Source organism: Rattus norvegicus, chromosome 5 (genome assembly GCF_036323735.1).
Source record: "Rattus norvegicus strain BN/NHsdMcwi chromosome 5, GRCr8, whole genome shotgun sequence".
Lineage (NCBI taxonomy): Eukaryota > Metazoa > Chordata > Mammalia > Rodentia > Muridae > Rattus > Rattus norvegicus.
Window position 1 is genome coordinate 63,577,741 of NC_086023.1, and position 19,564 is coordinate 63,597,304.

Sequence of the window (19,564 nt, forward strand, 5' to 3'; positions counted from 1 at the left end):
TGGCAAACAGCGGGCCACACCCTTGCTCTTTTTCAACACTGTATACAGCAGCTGCTGACTTTGGACCCAGTCTGGCAGACCTGGGAGCAGGGGCACCTCCGAGCTCACAGACTAATGATGGAAAGGTGTGTCTGGTCTTCTGAGCAGTGTCAGAAAGCAGTGGCTGCCTCCCTGTGCTAATCACTGGGAGGCTGTCATCGGACTTGGCCAAGGCCCACTGGCACTTAAATGGCCTTGGAGAAGTCACTGACACTCTGAACCTGAGGGGCTGACCCTCAGTGTTGTTATCCCAGCATTCATGGGGCCAAATGATATTGGAACACTTGAAGGTTCATTGTGGATTAGAAAGGGTGACACAAGTGTAGGGGATAGATGATATTAAATTCAAGGCTTTGTGTGACTGCCTGGAAAGCAAACACGTTGGGGATTTTTATTCTTTGTGTTAAAATTTTTATTTTAGATGGTTAAATAAACAAAAAACTCACAACTGGCCAAAGTATGGAAAATGAGTGTCTGTGGACTGCTCAGCCACAAATGAGGCCTCTATACCACACTCCCTCCCTCCTTTTAGTGACAGAAGAGGGGACAGAAAGATTGTGAGAGCCAGAGGTCAAGAGGGCTGGAGCAAAATGGTGTCTCTGGACATGACAGGACCCCCTGAAGCCATGGACTCACAGCAGATGTGGCTGCCTTCGAGAGACCCCTACAGGATCAAGCCTGTTGGCATTCCAGCATGAAGTAGGGTGAGGCTTAGGAACCCCCAGTTCTACTAGGGAGCTATGGATAACTGATGGCTCTGGAAGGAGAAGAGACAATTTTCTTTGAGGGTGTGGCCTCTGGTGGAAATGGCCTCATACCCATGAAAAATACAAATTGTACTTAGTGGGTTATTAAAAACAAGGAGGAGGAGGGGAAGGAGGAGAAAGAGAAGAAGGAGGAAGAAGAAGGAGGAGGAGGAGGGGGAGGAGGAGGAGGAGGAAGAGGAAGAAGAAGGAGGAGGGGGAGGAGGAGGGGGAGGAGGAGGAGGAGGAGGAGGAGGAGGAGGAGGAGGAGGAGGAGGAAGAAGAAGAAGAAGAAGAAGAAGAAGAAGAAGAAGAAGAAGAAGAAGAAGAAGAAGAAGAAGAAGAAGAAGAAGAAGGCGGCGGCGGCATGAAGTTGGGAAGGAGTAAGGAGTAGAGGGTGGATCTGGGAGGAGTTAGGAGGGAAATGGGTAAAAGTGATCAAAATACTTTGTATGAAAGTTTCAAAGAATTAACAAAATATAACATTAAGATGTATTTCAGGCTGGGTGATAGTAGTTTATACCGTTAATCCCAGCACTCAGGAGGCAGAGGCAGGTGGATCTCTGTGAGTTCAAGGCTAGCCTGGTCTACAGAGAGAGTTCTGGGACAACCAGGGCTACACAGAGAAACCCTGCCTCAGAGAAACCTCAGATACATTTCTCACATTTTAACACGTGTCTAAAATACTTGAGCATAAAGGAAGGCCTCAAACTAAGAACCAGGGCTCCTGATCACGTGTCTCTTCCAGCTTGTCCCTTTCAGATGATCTTAGCCTAGGTTTCCCACAGGTAGAAGCAAGATGAGATATAGTCCCTGGGCCTGGACTCTTTGCTTGCCTACTGATACTCTAATTCCCAGCCCTTCAATGTATTCTCCGTTTTGTTTGTTTGTTTGTTTGTTTGTTTGTTTAAAAATAGACAGTATCCTCTAGGCTAACTGTAAAATCTTGTCCCTGGTCCCTGTCACCAGTTCCCGATCTCAAAATGCTGTCCCAGGCTAATCCAAGTTAAAGACCCTCCAGTGGCACATTCCCAGGGCCTATAGGGATTCCATTCAGCCTGACACCTGTCCGGTGCCAGCCCAAAGCAAACGCACCTTCCTGTGGCCTTGGCCGGTCCTGTCCGTCAGAGCAGCCGTGGGGCGGAGCTTGCAGGCCCCTCTGCTGGCTTTCCCCAGGCCTGAGCATCCCAGGCTGACTAATGAGATGGAGGTGAAGGTGTCGTACCTCGCTGGGAAGTCCGCACTGCCTGCCATCAAATTTTAATGCTGCGGCTGACATATTTATGGAATGCCTCCCCAAGTGTTTGCGAGGAGACCAGACAAGATTTACCTCTGCAATTACTACTGCCGCGGTGGCTTCACTGTGGGCTGGGAACTCCGAAACCCAGAGCCCCACTGCACCCCGAGGAACGCACTCAATTTTGCACACCTTTCCTGCCCCCAGCATGCAGGGGTGGAGGTGGGGAGGTAGAGATGAATCAGATACGGTTCCTGCCCACGGAGAGCTCACAGTCTGCAGGAGCGGGCTGTACACACATAAATTACCTTCCTCTGAGGTGGTTGGGGACCCTCATGCTGAGACAGGTGCTAGACACAAGCTAGGGCTCGGGGGACTGGGGGGTGGGGTTGGGGAAGGCTTATTTCTTCCCTCAGAGTCGGGATTAAGGAAGAAGTCGGAGATCAGAGCATTCAGAGCTCTTCAGCTGTTTTCCTGGTTCCTTCCTTGCAAGAAGAGGTACCCCAGTGCTGCCTGACCATCCCATGCTGGCCTCTCAGAGGCACAACTCCTCCCCCCCCTAATGTTACATCCCTGAATAGTCCTTTGGAGTTTCCTTTCTCAAAGGAGGTAGAGGGACACACTGCTTCCCACTGCCCACTGCTCTGTCCTCACTGTGTCAACAATCCAGATCCCCCTATAGAAATCCCACAGGGCGGGAGCAGATGCAGAACCTGGGATCGTGGTGGGGCGGGGCTCAAGCATGGGTGCTCTGTATAGGCTGCAGACTCAACCACGGAGCCCTGAAACGTCAGACTACAGTAGACACCCCAGACCGAGTGATCCGAGGCCTTTAATCCCAGCACTCTGGAGGCAGAGGGAGGTGGGTCTCTGTGAGTTCCACACCAGGTAGAGCTACATAGTAAAACACTGTCTTAAAACAACAACAACAATGACGACAAAATAAATCAACAACCCAGAAGTCTAAGTTATTTGAACCTGAGTGGACCCAGCTGTAGAGATCTATCCAGTGAGTTTAAAAACTAGTGATGCTGGTCCTCTGAGGGGCAGGACTGGCCTCCAGCAGAGAGTTGTTGGAGGCATAGATTTCTGTATTAGCAAGCTGCACAGTCAACACGGCAGTTTCCCAGCATCCTCTGAGGCCTAAGTGTCTGAAATGGGTTCCTCAGAAGCCAGTCTCTGAGAAGGCTGTCCTCTGGAGGCTAGCCACCAAGATGGGCCTGCTGCAGTAGGAGGCCTCCAGGCATCTGGGGACGCTATTCTCCAGAGTGTTTGGTAAGGCATAAACACTGCAAAGGCAGCTGAATTTGTACCACTCCCTGGCTAGATCATATGCAGGAACCTGGCATGGTCCTGTCTTCACCCCAAAAACTCATTAAATCAAGCCCTTCCCATGCCTGGGTCTGAGTTACCCCCAGGAATACAGTGAGCAGGTTTACCTTAAAGCTGGCTTTCCTAAGGGAAACCTTTCTTCTTTTAAATACTTTTAAAAAACATTGATCTGGGCTAGAGAGATGGCTCAGCGGTTAAGAGCACTGACTGATCTTCCAGAGGTCCTGAGTTCAATTCCCAGCAACCACACGGTGGATCACAACCATTTGTAATGAGATCTGATGCCCCCTTCTGGTGTGTCTGAAGACAGCGTCAGTATACTCATACACATAAAATAAATACATGCTTGCTTCAAACAGTTGTTGGAATCACTTAAACAAAAGATCTATGGGGGTTGAGGATTTAGCTCAGTGGTAGAGCACTTGCCTAGGAAGCGCAAGGCCCTGGGTTCAGTCCCCAGCTCCGAAAAAAAAAAAAAAAGAACCAAAAAAAAAATCTATGTATGTATGTATGTATGTATGTATGTATGTATGTATGTATGTATTTGTGCACATGTTGAAGTTGGAGGACAACTTCTGGGAGTTGGTTTTCTCCTCCTGCCATATGGTTTCCAGTCTTGGCAGCAGGGCCTTGACCCTCTGAGGCCATTTTGCCTGCTTGAAACCTATTCTTTTACTGACACTTACCTATATATCCTCTGTGGCCACCACACAGACTTGTCTAAGGCAGCTTTGTGGGTAGACAGCCAAGGGGGAAGGGAAGGAGAGACAGCTTGGTGACCAAGGGGAAATGATGGGACATGTTTCCAGGAGAGGAGAACAAAGCCAGCGTAGAAGATGCCCAGGTGTGCTGGAGACCTGACAGGTGCCCCGCTTGAGGCCAGGCATTACACGCGGTCACCATTTCACCATTGCTCCTGTTGCAGTCACACAGAGAGAGGGTGACTGAGTTACACACGGATCCACAGGCCTGAGCAGATCAGCCTGCGGTCACGCTCTCTCAGCGCTTACCCTTGGGGAAAACAACCACACAGTAAAGTCAGAGAAGAAATAGCACACCGTGTGCTTCACCCTTCGAGGAAGACACACAGGCATGGATGGAATAGACAGCGCTGAGGAGGAGAAGGACTGACACTTGCTCTTCAAGGAGAATGTGACTTGTCTTGGGGTCCCTGCAGCTGCTGTTAAGTGGCCTGGCAGCTGGGAGTAACATGCACACCTGTGATGACAGCACCTGGGAGGCGGAGACAGGCAGCTCTCTGTGAGTTTGAGGCCAGCCTGATCTGAGCGGCAAGTTTCTGCCAGCCAGCATCTGTCTTCGTTAGGGTTCTATTGCTGTGAAGAGACACCATGACCACAGCAAGTCTCACAAAGGAAGGGTCAGCCACATGCCATGCAAGCAGAGGGTCACTGGCTAAATCTAAGACCAAGTGTGATGCTGGGCTGCTGGGTTTAGTCTTGACTGTGCATGGCCAGCCCTACCCTCTCATTGAGCCTATGACAAGAGCAGTGCAAGACAAGATGTGGTGAGGGTTCTGGCAGAGAATAGATGTGAAGTCTGAGAAAACCAAGGCAGGTGTGTGTGTGTGTGTGTGTGTGTGTGTGTGTGTGTGTGTGTGTGTGTGTGTATGTGTGTGGTGTATGGAGTGAGGCATCTCTCTTGTCCACTAAGGGGAGCTCTGCAATCCTCTCTCCAACAGAAATTAAGTTGGCAAGCCTCCGTGCCAACTCATGCAGAGACTTTCAGAAGTTCCCAGTGGGTTTCAGGGTGGAAACAGAAGTGCCCTTGAGATGCTGCCATAGTGCCAGGGGTCCTGTGGTTGGCATGATATGAGAGGTTGATACAGTGTCCAAGGTTCCACTAGTTTCTTCCCATATCCTCCTCCTATCCCCCAAACATCCAGAATAGGTGGGAAGGGACGAGAGATGCTTCTCTGGGGACATCCTGGTGGCCACGCACTGTCTTGGTGAGTTAAACGTTTCTATTTCTACACTTACATGCCTTGTGCTGGGCTTTATGCTGAGCATGAAGCAGGCGTGGGAGGCAGCAGGAGTCCAGCCTCAGAACCCGTAGCCCCCACCCCCACTGCCAGCCCCTCCCCCCAGAGAGCCAGGAGAAGCCAGGGCTTTGTGTTTCTTAAGATCTCTCTTACCTCTTCACTTATCTGAAGGTATGAAAGGCCCTGTAAGGACTAGGGACATGGCTCAGCCGTTATGAGCACTGGCTGCTTTTCCAGAGGACCAGATTCGGTTCCCAGCACTCACAGAGCATATCACAACTGTCTGTAACTCCAGTCCCAGGGGATCTGACACTATTTTCCGACCTAGATAACTGTGTTGCTTACTGAATAAGAACAGCCAGATGACAGGTAGGGAGGGTCATTGGGACTAAGAGCTAACCTGCTTTCCACTCACCAAACTCTGAGTCCTGGCAAGAGGTTCTGTCTGCACAGGAGAAGGAACAGGGTCTTTTTTTTTTTTTTCGGAGCTGGGGACCGAACCCAGGGCCTTGCGCTTCCTAGGTAAGCGCTCTACCACTGAGCTAAATCCCCAGCCCCAGGAACAGGGTCTTAAGAGACAGCCTGAGAACACCCCAGGGAAACCGGAACAGGCTGTGGGTCACATGCCACGTATAGGGTCATCTATCATTGCTCTTCAGTGTGGCTCCTTGACTGAGTGCTTGTGTTCCACCCTCGGCAGCACAAAACACGGAAATAGAAATGTTCAGGAGTTCAAGGCTAACCTGGGCAACAGAGTCAGGCCCTGCCTCCAAAAAGGGCTCTGTGAGACTACAGGACTCCATTGTAGTACTGCAAGTCACAAGGGGGAAGCATGCCCCAGCTCTATCCTCTCTGAAATGGGATCGAACCCACTCCACCTCCAGATGGACAGTGAAAGGCTGGGGCTGAGGCGGGTCAGTGCACGGAAGGTCTCAGTTAATTTCGTTGCTTCTTCAAAGTGGGCCCTTCACTCCCTCCCAAGGAGAACCGACAGGTGGCGCTACTGAGGAGAGGGTGGTGACAGCTCCGTGGAAGCCCAGCTCCCTGAAAGCCAGGGAATCCTGGAGTCAGGAGTTGAATAACCATCCTGCAGAGGCACGCAGAAAGAGAAGGTAGACCAGGGTCCCGTGGGGTCACTTGGAGCCCATTGGCTAGGACTGGAGCCTGAGTCGGGGGACACCTCTCCTTCTTACACTGCCCTGTATCTCCAAGCCAACCAGGACTTGTGGGCCTGAGCATGGGCCAGCCTCCCCCGCAGCCCACCCGCCAGACTGCCTTGGGCCAGCGTGGTGGCAGGCCCGGCTTGCTCCCCGGGGAGTCTGCCGCCAGGCCTGATGGCGCTAGCGGAGGGAGGGAGGCCGCCAAGCTGTCAGTCTGGAGGTGCCCCTCAGAGCTCCTCCTGGCTGGAGCAAGGAGGGTGGGCCGGTTCCAGAGCTAGGCTGTCAGGGCCTTCACAGAGACGAGGCCGGAGAGGCCTGCCTGACAGCTCGCCCACCGAATTAGGACCATTTGCATGCTAATTTCTAGCGCTCCAACGGGCTGGCAGGCTGGCTGGGGTGTGTGGAGTGTGCAGAGAGGCGCACACCTCCCAGCCCGCCTGCGAAGGAACAATGCTTGACTGATCTAGCTGCGTTAACGAGCAAATTATGGTAATTTTGTTATTACAAATGCATAGAAATTTCTAAAGCAGGCAGCCATTCAGGGTTCCTCCCTGCTCCTCCCTGCTCCTAAATACCAAGTCCCCTGTTTGTACACATAGGTCAGTCCCTGCTTCAGGACTGAGATTTCCAGAGGCCAGGCTTCTCTTGGAGCCCTTCCAGGGAGGTCTAGGATGAATAGGACTGGAGCTGGTCACCAGTCAGGCATAGATCCTGTGGGCAGGCAAGCCTCCAGCTGCTGTGTTCCTCAGACCTGGCCCTCTTTGTGTCTTCTTTGCCTCCTGGGGCTACCATTCCAACAAAACCACTCCTAAACACCATGTTCAAGTTGGCTTCCCTCCATTCTGAACAGGAAACATGGGTACTTCTCTTCAAAGAAGGTTCAAGCTTCAGGGTCATTTGGTCTGTGTCCGCACTGTGAGCTGGGCTCAGCAATGTGGAAGAGCCTATGATCTGATGATGAATGAGTGAATGAATGAAGGGAGGAAGGGAGGAAGGGAGGAAGGAAGGAAGGAAGGAAGGAAGGAGGGAAGGAGAGTGCGTATGAAGGGAGACAGCCAGAACATGGCTCACAAACAAGGACCCCACCCAGCTGGCTCATTGCAATGAAGCAAAGTCAGTTCCAGTTCCAGCTGGCAACCTCGCCTGGGGTTTGCAATTGTCCACTGTTGTTCTAGTGATCCTTTTGGTTGGAAGTGTGTTTCTGGAAGGATCATCTGGGATGCATCCAGAGAGGCACTGTCTTGGGGGTTCTCAGTTCCCAGCTGCAGTGGGGAGGGGTGTGGCCATTCCAGGAGTGGGGCTGGACATCAAGGCAGTGAGGTTGCCTCACGAGGGCAGGGTGGTCACGTGCCCAGCACTACATGAGATGTTCACAGTCCCCCCCATTCTGTGATTGGGATTTCGGGCCAGCCTGATGTGGCTCAAATCCACCTTGGAGGTTGGTCAGTTACAGGCCTCTCTATACACTATGGGGGGTGAAGTTATCGTACAGAGCAACTGACAGGAAGACTCACTTACAGGAAGCCTGCTGTGGGGAAGGTCCGCTTCTGGTAGATAGGGAAGCAAGGACCCAGACAGTGCCTGGAGGCAAAGGCCCAACTCAAATGGAGGCTTCAGGCTGTGGGTCCTGGTCTGAGCTTTCTGTTCGTCTGATTTTCTGGTTGGGTTATCACTTCCAGACGGTACTGAACTCAGGGAAAGAACACAATCACTGCATTCTGTCCGGCTACCTGACTCCAGGTAAAAAGCAGAGCTGGAGGAAACAAGGGACCCCCAGTGCCTCAGGTGCTATGCTCCACTCTGCTGGCCTGGAAGGGCCAGAGTCTATATCCAGTGATCAGAGCCACTGAGGTCTGCAGGAAGGGCTGAGGCGATGGGGACATGAAGGCAAGCTGGCTCTTCCTTAAACCTCCTGTGACTCTGCCCACAGTCTCTCCAATTCTTAGCTGGGTAGTCCAGGCCTCTCTGTCCACAATGGTGGGTGAAGTTATCGTAGGCTGCACGACGGTTTCTCTGGCCCCTGAGAAGTGTGCATTAGAATGGACTCCATCTGCACTCTCCAACCCAGGCCTGCTTCAACCCCCAGTCATGCTTCTCCAACAGGGTGGACTTCCCACCAAGGACAGGGCCCAGAGCTGGGCCTCTCTTGAGACAATGCCTACCCAGCTGCCCTTCCCTGACAGACTTGCAGAGGCTTGCTATGTGGTGGGCCCCTTGAGTTGTGGAAGGAAGACACAGGATTCTTTGCATTGACCAGTTTTTTGGTTTTGGTTTTTGGCTTTTTGCCTCACCGACCCCAGTAGCTCATTCTCAGGTGCTTTCTCTGTATGAATCCTTAGCCAACGTGTTCTTGGAAAAGTGGGACATTCCCCAAGTTTAAATGCATTTGGCTCAGTCCTGGCCCTCCACACAGACAGGACACATCTCCCAGGTCAGCCCAGACCACAGAGCTTCTCTGCTGCCTCACAGAGAAAGCCACTTCCAGATAGGAACACAGTGTGATTGGGAGTCAAACTCCACGTGGGTGAAATCCTTCCCTTGCCCTCCCCACTTGCTGTGTGATTCTATTTTTATTTCCCTGAGTCTCAGTTTTCATCTCTGTCAACTGGGGCCAACAACCATGCTGGGAGGTTTGGAAACGGTAAAATTCTGTACAAATGGGAAGTCATAAAAGAAGTCTCAAGATGGTCCCCACTGTCCTGTACACTGGTCTGGCAGGACAGTTTCCAAAGCGTGTCTGGGCTGGATGTTCTTTAGACAAAAGAATATAAGGAGACAGTTGCCATTTTAAAAGCCTCCATTTCTCTCTCGTGCTCTTTCTTGCCTCTTGCTTCTTCCTTGCGTCCTTTCAAGCCTGGCTTTAAGTCTCCCTGTAAGACCTTTATTTGTGACTCCGCACATAGACTCCTTATAAAGAAAATTCATTTGTTCAGGGTCACCGCGTGGTTTTTCATTAAAAACAAATTACCCACTCTCGGGGAGGACATCTGGGCTTCCTGGATCCCATTAATGACTATATTTCCAGCCTCCCTGGCCTGGTTGGGCTCCTCTTGCCTGTCACCCTGCCGTCCAAGCCCCAGGAGGCGTCCGACACTGAGAGTGACAGTCAACTGAAAGGGAAGACATGAGGGGTGAGGGAGAGGCAAGTCCCCCGGGAGGAGAAGGAGGGAAAAGTGAAAAAAATAAATAGCTCAAACAGAGGGTAACAAGGGCCATTGTTTCCGTGTCTTCCAGAGAGCAAGTGTTGAAGGACCAGCCCAGCGACCCTGAGCCTGGGCTCCATCCTGGCTAATAAGATAAGTGAGGGAATGGGAGTATGTTATCCACCTAAGTTCTATCTAGATCCGGCGAGCATCTACTGTGTGTTGGGGCTGGGCATAGTCCCTCTTCCAAAGAAAGATCCAGGCTGGGGCTCACCCCGGAAGCAGGGGCCTGGGGTTGAGCTGACCATGGACTGGCAAGGCCCTGCCTGGGGTGCATGCAGGGGGAATTGAGGACCTATATAACAAATAGGTACCCTGAGAAAGTATGTGTCAGTTAGCCTAAAGCAGACTCAGGGTTGGCATATGGACAGGGAGAGAGGAGGGAATATCCCAGAATCTGAAATGCAGTTCCCCAGCCTCCCAGCGGCAAGGTCTTTCCCTGGCCAGGAAGGAACTGTGGATCAGGAAGGCTGTCTGAAGCATCAGAGGAACACCAGGAAAGCCACATTCTTCTCCTGGGACCAGTGTCTATCGAACAGACTTCATGCCCTCTTAGTCTCCAGGGGCACCAAGGCTGGGTGAACCTGAGATAGGAATTCTAGACCTTGCTCAGCCTGGATGCTCCCAGGTTGCCGGTGGGGGTAGGTCCACACAGGCTGTCATTCCACTCCAGCAAGGTGCGTTCAGTAGCACCTGAGTGACAAATGGGCATCACCTCCCTAGACGGTCAACGCCATGAAGGTTAGCGGGTGGTGGTAGGAACATGGAAGTCTGGCGTCATTTAAGAACACTTTTTCCCTGGAGGGCAAAAGTTAAGCCCTACCAACTCCCACTGTTCCTGTAGGCTCTGGGCTCTGGAAGGAAGTGTCAGGTGTGGTGGCCGCTCTAGCTGACAGAGGACAAAGTCTTAGAAACGCGGTGGGACTGTGGATCCAGCAAGCTAAAGAGAGACCTGAGTGCAGACATGGCTCCGGCCCTTTCCGTGTACCGCCACGTGCTGGCCCCTCGTTTGCTCACACACGGACACCCCCACTTCCCTCACTGTCTTGCTGGGCCCCTCCCATGCTTAGGGAGAGCAGCACGGATGCCTCTGAAGGCTTCGACTGGGTTTTTACTTCCCCACCTTTGAATACGACAGCGATGTGCTCCCCATCTTTACAACCTTCTGTAGAAGCACCTGCCCCCCTCCTCTATGCCTGGCAGCCCCCTGGGCAGGCTAAATCCTGTCCTGTGTTCCCAGAGCCCCTGGGCTTATGTGACACCACACCTGTTCCTCTGTAGGCCCTAAATGACGTGCCTATGTAGATACTCAGTAAACTGAAGGAAGGAGGTGGGGGCTGCTGACGCCCCATTATTGAAGACCTTGCCTTTATTCATTGTGGTCGTTGGGGTGCAATGGGAAAGAGGGGCTTTCTCAAACCCCTTGTCCCCAGGGTCACAGGTACCATCCTGTGAAGGCCCCTTTCCACCTTACAGCACATTATTAATTTCTGCTCTAAAATTACCAAAAGCTCCCATCTAGATGCTTGCCTGCCATCGGGGCCACGTGACCGTGAGTGATGTCCGCTATGATGAGCTGTGATTTCTTCGCAATTACTGTGCGGACTTTGGGAACTTTCACAGAGTGAGACAATCTAGCCTAAAATTGTTTTCAAGTGTGATGAAATTTTTATGAGCATTAAATGTAACAGTTAATAAAAGTTAATGTTGCAATGTGCAGACATTTCCCATAATGTTTATTAATACTCGCCTGCCAGTTTCCTTTTTGAATTTCAGGGGCAAAGCACATTTTTCTTCTAGCATCAGACTCTTGTAAAGCCACGGCAGGGGAATAAACCTTTGGCACAGGGCCCGTCTGGATCCTGCACTCCTGTTTACAGTCTTGTGGGACACCCCAGGGTGGGCTACCTGTAGGATCTTCAGTCTGTCAGGGGCTAATATACATAGATAATATAAGAAAGGTGGGAGAGAGTTGAGCAGAAGAGAATGTGGGTCCTCCGTTTTAAGCGGGCAAACCGCTGATGTCCAGTGGACACAGGCTGGTGTGTGCTCTGGGCTCTCCAGCATGAACGGCCAGGGAGCGAGGGCAGGAGAGAGGTGGTGGGGTTGCCTGGCCCGACTCCTTTGACTGCAGCTTCTTCTATCTCACCCCATGCCCTGGTAAGCCAGGCCTGTGTCTGCTGTTCCTCATTTGCTCCTAGGCCAGACTCTGATAACCACAGAGAGAGTTGCCATTGGCCCTCTTGGCTGACATTTTGGCCAGCAGTGGTTCAGGGAGGCATTCACAGAAGGACTGCCTTGAGTCAAGCTGTTCTATACTGTGGGGCCAGGGTCTAGGGATGGCCTCCCTCCTCAGTAATGGATTTGAGTCTAATCTCTCTCTCATCAGGATCTAGATTGATCATCAGGACCGAGAAGCTGAAGGCCCAATGTCCGACAAGACCATCTACTCTCCCTAGAGCTCCATGTGCCTCCTAAGCTCCTCTCTGTACCAAGCCCTCGCTCCAACTTCTCACTCAGCAGGGGAGGGCCTTGAACACATCAGGCTCAACCTGCTCCTTATGTGTCTAGAGTGCAGATCTCCCCCACCCAAATGCTTCCACCCCTTCTAAAGCAAATCTTGACTGTAGCTCTACAAGGCCATTACAACCTAGTCACTCTATTGTCTTGTCTTGTCTGTCTGTCTGTCTATCGTGGAATGCACATTCATATGGGTGCATGTCGTGGAGGCCATGGGACAACCTCAGGGTCACCTCTCAGGAGGCACTGTCTGTCTTGTTGTCTTGATGGCCTCTCACTGACCTAGGGCTCACCCAAATAAGCAAGGGGGCCAGCTGGAATGACAAATGTGTGTGCCACCATGCCTGGATTTTTATAAAATATGGGATCAGAGGATTTAACTCCGGTCCCCATGCTTGCACAACAAGTATTTTACTGACTGAATCATCTTCTCAGTGCCATCCATAACTTTTAACATAAAACATGGGATTTTTGTTTGTTTTTTTAAAATCTGTCTCCCAAACTAGACTGTGAACTCCCTGGAGGCAGCAACTGGGTCTGAAATGCCACACTGGACCCCAAACCAGCACTTGAGGTTTCTCAGGAAATGTCTGAAGAGTGCTTAGTGAACAGGGGTGGACCACCTGTGGCTTCATCCTGTTTGAGTTTGGGTCCGGTCCTCCATTCCTTGCATGGCAGAATGATTAGCAGCCACTAGAGGGCAGCAAAGAGTCAGAAACAAGCAACAGGTGTGTGTTGGGGCCCAGATCCAGCCCAGCCAGAGGTCCAGCAGAAGCCCCGATGAGACCTCAGTGAGAAAGCTGGTGGGGCCGGGGTTGAAGGCAGAGAGCAGGTGAATGCCATTCACTCTGTAGGGAAGCACCCAGAGGGCCGGCCGAGGGAAGCTCGATGCTTGAGTCTCCTCCAAGTCCTGGCTTCTGCGGGCCTTTACTAAACTGGTCCAGTTCACTGGATTCCAGTCTAATTGTGGGGAAGGGTCTCTTCACAGCATGGGAATAAAGTATCCCACCTGTGTCACCCACGCAGAATGTATTTTACTTCTATGAGTATGAACTTGACAGGAGTCTTGGCCATATTCTGGCAGAGTCTAGCCCTGCCCCTTTCGCCTTGCTAGCAGAACTCAGGGAGAAGATGGCAGGAGCATGTGGTGTGGCCCAGCAACTTTAGAAATGGAGCAATGGGGCCACGAGCCAAAGGAAGCCTGAAGCATCCATGAGCTGGAGAACGAAATAACATGCCTTCCTGCCGCGTGCCAGTGTCCAGAAGGAACTCAACCCTGGCTTGAACCCAGTTAGACTGTTTGGGGCTTCAGACTCCAAGAACTGGAAGAGAAAACATTTCTATTCTTCTAGGTCCCCGAGTTATGGCAATTTGTTATAGGTACAACAGGAAGGTAATACACTTAGGTTACTGGAGAAGACTTGTCTGGGTAGAGGAACAGAAAGGTGTGAATGAGCCAGCCAGGCTGGCAGAGAGGGGCTGAGAAAGCCACAGGGGCTGATGTCAGAGGAGCAGGCCTGGCTCCTGCCCCACCCACACTTGCAGCTTGCATCAGACTTCCCTTCTGGTTCCAAAAGCTCCTTCTGTCTCTCCTACCACCTCTCAAGAGACTGAAAACTGTCATTTCACTGGGCACCTTAATTGCAAGGCATTTAGATAATGTCTTCCAGTCCTTGACTACTAGTGACTATTAGAGCGCCTAGGACCGCAGGAATCATAGGACCATGGGGACCAGCCACACTCCTTGGTGCACACTGCTCTAACATGCATTATTCTCTCAGCATCTGCATCTGCTGCAGCGCAGGGGAGATGAGGACAGGTTAGCCCTCTGGTACTTCTTCTGAAATCTCCAAAGCAGGAGCTAAGCAAGCGCCCAGGGAGGGAGTCCCCACTCCCTTGAGTGATTCTCAAAGATGCGCTCCTTGTTTTCAGATTCACTGAAGCCAAAGGGCAGGGAACTCCCTCCCCTGCAGGCCCTGGTGTTTAAGAGTTCCAAATGCCATGTCAATATTTGTTAGGTTGCACAAATATCTCCAGGCAGGCATCTGGTGCTAACTCACCGATCAAGACACGGTGGAATCTTTGGTGCAAAACTTCTGGCATTTGCTGAGACCTTGATGGAAATAAAAACTGAAATCTGTCTCCACCCTTAGCTGATAGAATACGTGAGCCTTGCTTTCTCCAGGAAAACTGATCTGCAAAGGGCTGCCGAAAGGGAATAGCAAACCCCTCAGAGGAGCTAGATGCCATGTTCCCGCAGACGTGAGGATGCCCTGGGGCAGGAAGGGTAGACAGTACCTCAGCAACATCAAGGCCAGGAAGCAGGACAGGCCAACAAACTGCCACTCAATGCAGAACTCGTTAGGCCCGCCCCCACCTTTTCTCCCACACACCCCAGAGTACAACTGCTCCAGTGTGCCTTGGAGACAGTCCCTCCTCGGGGTATCCTGAAAGCCAATGCTATAAATGGAAGTTTCCACTGAAAGCCAATGCTATAAATGGAAGTTTCCACTGTACGTGGGAAACAGTGACAGCCAAGCGTTTCGTAAAGCCCATGGAGGCAAAGAACCATGGGGTTTCTACTTCCCTGCAGATTGTACCGCAGGCCCACAGCGAGTATGGGAGACCGATTTACGCTGCGAAACCATCCATCCCAGTGTGGCCACCTCAGAGCAGATAACAGCTCCCCCCGGAGTCTTGTCAACTGTTTTCTCAGAACATACCAACAGGCCCTCCATGGCTGTGAAAACTGGACCCCATCAAGTAAATACCTCACGGGCTTAGAAACCAGAGAGGTTAAGCAGCAGAAATCTGAACAGATGCAAGATCAAAGCCCTCGGACAAACCACAGCAGAGCCACGGCGTGGTCCCTAGAACCCGGCATGTGAGGATCCCGGGGTGGAGACTGTGATGCCAAGACTCGTTGGCAGATGTGATCAAGTTCATCTACGAATGACCTTGATAACCCACCCGGGCCCAAAGGCTCGGGTGCTCTTACATGAGTGAAGGGAAGGGTGATGGAGTCACTTGGCCTTGGAGTGGTACAGCTGGGTGAAGCTGGACGAGGAGAGAGGCAGCCACTTCCCAGGGTTTGCCCAGGAGTAAACAGGGCCAGTGCCAGCATTTTGGCCCAGTGATACCGATTTCAGACTTGTTACAGAAACCAGAGAGAATGCTTCAGTTGTTATTCTGAGCACTGCATTTGGGGTTGTCTTCTGTTTGTCACAGGAAATTAAAACGCAGGCCTATCTGTTTTCTCCAGCCTCTGTCCCCTAGCTGACACCCACAGAAAGTACCTAGAACCAGCTTGGTGCTATGACGGCACCCACAACTGACAGGGTTCCAGTGAGAGCCTTGTGCACCACGTGGCTGACAGGACAGAAAACGCTAGCCGCCGTTGGGACCATCCTGGAAGGCGCCTAGTGTTTGTGCTTAGACCTGAAGAGTGGAGCTGGATTTCAGCAGATCAAGGTGGGATGTGGTCCAGGGTGTGGAAGAAAAGTCCCTGAGAGATCAGTGATCGATTCAGGACAGTGAGAGCTGGGAGGGGAACCCACAAAGCAAGCTAGGGCAGACCTTGGCAAGACATGGGGCGGGGTTGGGTGGGGCCAGACCATTGCTCTGCTGAAAGGCAAAGGGCACAGGTCATCCAAGAAACAGGTTTGGAGACAATGTAGAATCAGGACGTGACAGGGAATAGGACACTGAGGCACAAGGACTAAAGCATTAAGTGCCGTGCCGTCCATGGTCCTGTCCATGGTGTGGGAGAAGAGAAAGCTCAGAGACGGCAGAAGGAAGAGAAGGGGCAGGAAATAGGGAGGGGAGGAGGGAGGAAGAGAGAGAGGGAGAGAGGGAGAGAGGGAGGGAGGGAGGGAGGGAGGGAGAGAGAGAGAGAGAGAGAGAGAGAGAGAGAGAGAGAGAGAGAGAGAGAGAGAGAGGAGTTTAGGGCTCTTAGGGGGCAGGCTCCCCAACCATAATTCTTGTTTCCTTCCTTGGGTGCCGTTCCTCTGTGCTGGAGGACTGGGTCCCAGGACCATGTGACCATGGCAGGAGACTTGGGAGATTGTGCCCTTGCACGGTCCCACGATTCCTGCTGCCATCTGGATTACTGCATGAGAAGCACCCACCATCCAGCGGGGGCCTCTTCCAGGCCCATAGCTATTTGTCTGTGGGGCCTGGTAGCCAGGACTGGGGGAATGGCCAGGGTCAAGGGTCACTGTTTGGATAAGCCAGGAAAAGTTCAGCTTCTGAGCTTGGTCTCTGGAGAAGGGGAAGTTTTCTGGGAAGGCCACCAAGGTGGTCTCACCTTCACAAGTTCTAACTGGGACCAGGACTCAGGGCTACTATTGCAAGTCCCTTCTGAAAAGCCAGAGTTGTAGAGAGCCCATAGGTAGCACAGCACCTCATGCTGGACCACCCTCATTAACAGCTTCCTGCAGTCCACTAACCCCTTTAGGTCCCAGCCATTTAGAGAAATGGGGGTTATACCCTCGAGCTAACCCATCCAACAGAGTTCTTCTCTATAAGCACAGAGAAAGGGGTTTACTTGTTACAAAGTGCTAGGTAAATGTGAGGGGCCGCTCTCCCCTGTGGTCTGCGACCACAACTGCTAAAGGTTTGGGGCTGACAAGCCCAGGTGTGTGTGGGTGGCCCCATCACCTCAGCCTGTGTGCCGTATTTCTCTGGCATCTGCCACAGGTCTATACTTGCTGTGGAAAAGGCAAAGCTCTCGCGGTGCAACCTGGCAGGCCTCCCTGGTGTTGGCAAGGCCCAGGACAAGAGTGCTCACAGAGGCCATTTCCCATATGTCTCATATTTAAAAGGCATAAATCAAGCTAACAAACCGTTAAATGAAATATGCTCCATCCTCCTACCTTGTTAAATACACTGTGCACACAACCAGGCCAAAGTGGAATTTTGAATCCTGGGCTCCTTGGCATTCTGCGCCAGGGTGTGCAGTGTGGGGAACTCCATTTGCCTCTACCCTCACCTGCTTGTTATGACATGAGGCCCAACCACCCCCTCTCTCACACACACAAGCCTTATATACCTGCAGGATACTTATGTTAAACTCAAGCTCATTCAAGTCCCCATCAAGAACCCTCAAAGGTTTACAAATCGGCCATTCAGGCACACATCAGCCCCAAGGAAGAACTGAGGGAGCTCTGCTCCATTTGGCAGGGATGAGCCCCTTGGTCCACAGGATGGGGGACAGAGATGGTCCCTTAAGGAATGGTGATCTCTGTTCTCGGTGTGAGAACTGCCTCCAGCACTGGTAGAGAGACAGGTTTTCTTCGTGTTCAGTGTAGCCTCAAATGACAAAGTCCATCAACAACCCACATGTCGTAAAAATACACGGTGCCACAGCTTACGGGATGAGGCCATCATGACCAGCTGGGAGGGGGGCTGTCTCTGCGTGGTTCGTGTGCCACAGATTGGGGAGTAAAGGAGTTTAAGGGAACACCCTCTGGGTTCTGGCACCCAGAGTGACTGACAAGGGACTTAAGTGTCAGACAAAGACCTACTCCCTGATGTCCTCCCCAGGACAGCCACTGCTCTCCTGGCCCCACTGCAGACCCAGCTACAGAAGAGGCTGGGCCAACCTTTGATGACTTATTCAGGTCGGCTTCTCAGAAGCACTGAGGTCACCCGGGCTGTTTTGGGGCGGAGGTGCCCTCCCACTGCAACCCTGTCTGCTGCCTGCTGTGGAGACGCCAACCGTGCAAACTCACCAGGCACCATCCCTGTCAGCGTCGGTGCAGAGTAGCTGCCCTGTCCAGCGGGGGGCACGTGCGGAGGGTACCCCGGAAGGGTCGTGCTTGCCAAGTCTCGGCCTGAAGAATCAAAGCAACAGAAGACAGGGTGAGCATCCTTGCAGCCTGCTGTTCAGTCATAGCTCCCGGGCAGACTGCACATTTGTCTCTTTCCAACTCTGAACACCAGCATGCCCTACTGCCCATGTCATACACTACACCCAAAGAAACATACGCACATGCACACACACACACACACACACACACACACACACACACACTCACACACACATACAACCACAAATATGCACATGCACACACACACAAATACACAAGTGCACACACATGAATAGGCACATGCACATGTATACACACACAAACCCAAACAGGCACACAAGCACACTTGCACATGCACATGCATGCACACACTAGCTACCCTGGCTCTACTTGGCAAGGTCGACGAAGCTAAAACTGTGGTCCATCTCTGAGAAATCAGAACCCCTCGGGGAGCTGGGACAATGGCAGTGCACACACCAGGCTGTGTACTCCTCAAGTGTCCACCTCCATCCACTCTGTTCCTTCTGATTGGTTCTCAGCCTACCCTCTTCCCGCTATAGAAAGCCTCTAACCACTGCTTTTCAAAGACAGGCTCGCACATCTCCCTCCCCCATTCCCAACAGCCCGTGGTGGGAGCACCTCAGATACCCGGCTCCACATCTGGCCTGTACTGCACTTCCCCTCCAAAGACCCAGGGCTGTGGGTTTATTCAGTGAACATGCAGTGTGCTTTTCCCAACATCAACACTGCCCTGCTGCTGGCACATGGAGGTGAAGGCCCTGGCCCTCAAGTGGAGAGAGAGTCAAGCTCCCTGCAGACCCCAGCTCCTAGAGGGCAGGATTGTCTCATGTCCATCACCATGGCCCTGCTAGAGATGTGAGAATCCACTAAGAGTCTTTCACTTCGTTTGGGCATCAACACAAGAAGAGTGCTGAGTCAATGTCCCTTCTAGTGCCTTCTAGAGGCTACCCCACTTTACAAGTCTGTCTGAGGCTACCCTACCCCCAAGTCTGCCAACTCTCCAAAACTTCAGACAGTCCCAGAAAGGAGCCTTCTCTCTCCCATGCCTATCACCTCCCTGGCTTTGGCTGGGCACCTTGGCTCAGATGTGTTTACACGAGATGATGGAGTTAAGTCGACACCCCAGGATTAGCTCTGGAAGTCTCTCATCCTCAGCACGAATTGCACCTAAGCAATCCTCTCAGGGAAGGGCAAGATGAAACAGGAAACTCAAGCCTGCAGGCCTGGGGGTGGGTGGAAGAGGTTTGCCCTGGTAAGGCTTACGTCTCTGCAATGTGGAAGCTCTACCTCAGTCTTTGTACCCCAAGGTCAGAGGGCACAGTGCTAATGGATTTTAATGAGAGAAGCCACTTCATTGGAGAAGCCCGTGCAGTCCCCTCCACATCCGTTCACAACGAGATTCAAGAGTCTCTTCATGGTGAATATTCTCACCATTTTGCAGATGGAAAACGGACCTGGAGGAGGAAGGGGGACAACTGGCGTGGGTCCCTCTTGCACTGT

General features: G+C 52.1%; 1 protein-coding gene across 6 annotated transcripts in view; it reads right to left on the reverse strand.

Annotated features, from left to right (window-relative positions):
* Nucleotides 1–19,564, reverse strand: part of Pax5 (paired box 5) — a 186,597-nt gene that overhangs the window by 22,957 nt on the left and 144,076 nt on the right. For all 6 annotated transcript variants that reach the window (XM_039110570.2, XM_039110568.2, XM_039110567.2 and 3 more), the window contains one exon: nt 17,966–18,067. In XM_039110570.2, the coding sequence (XP_038966498.1) occupies nt 17,966–18,067 (102 nt within the window). The remainder of the gene's footprint in view (nt 1–17,965; nt 18,068–19,564) is intronic.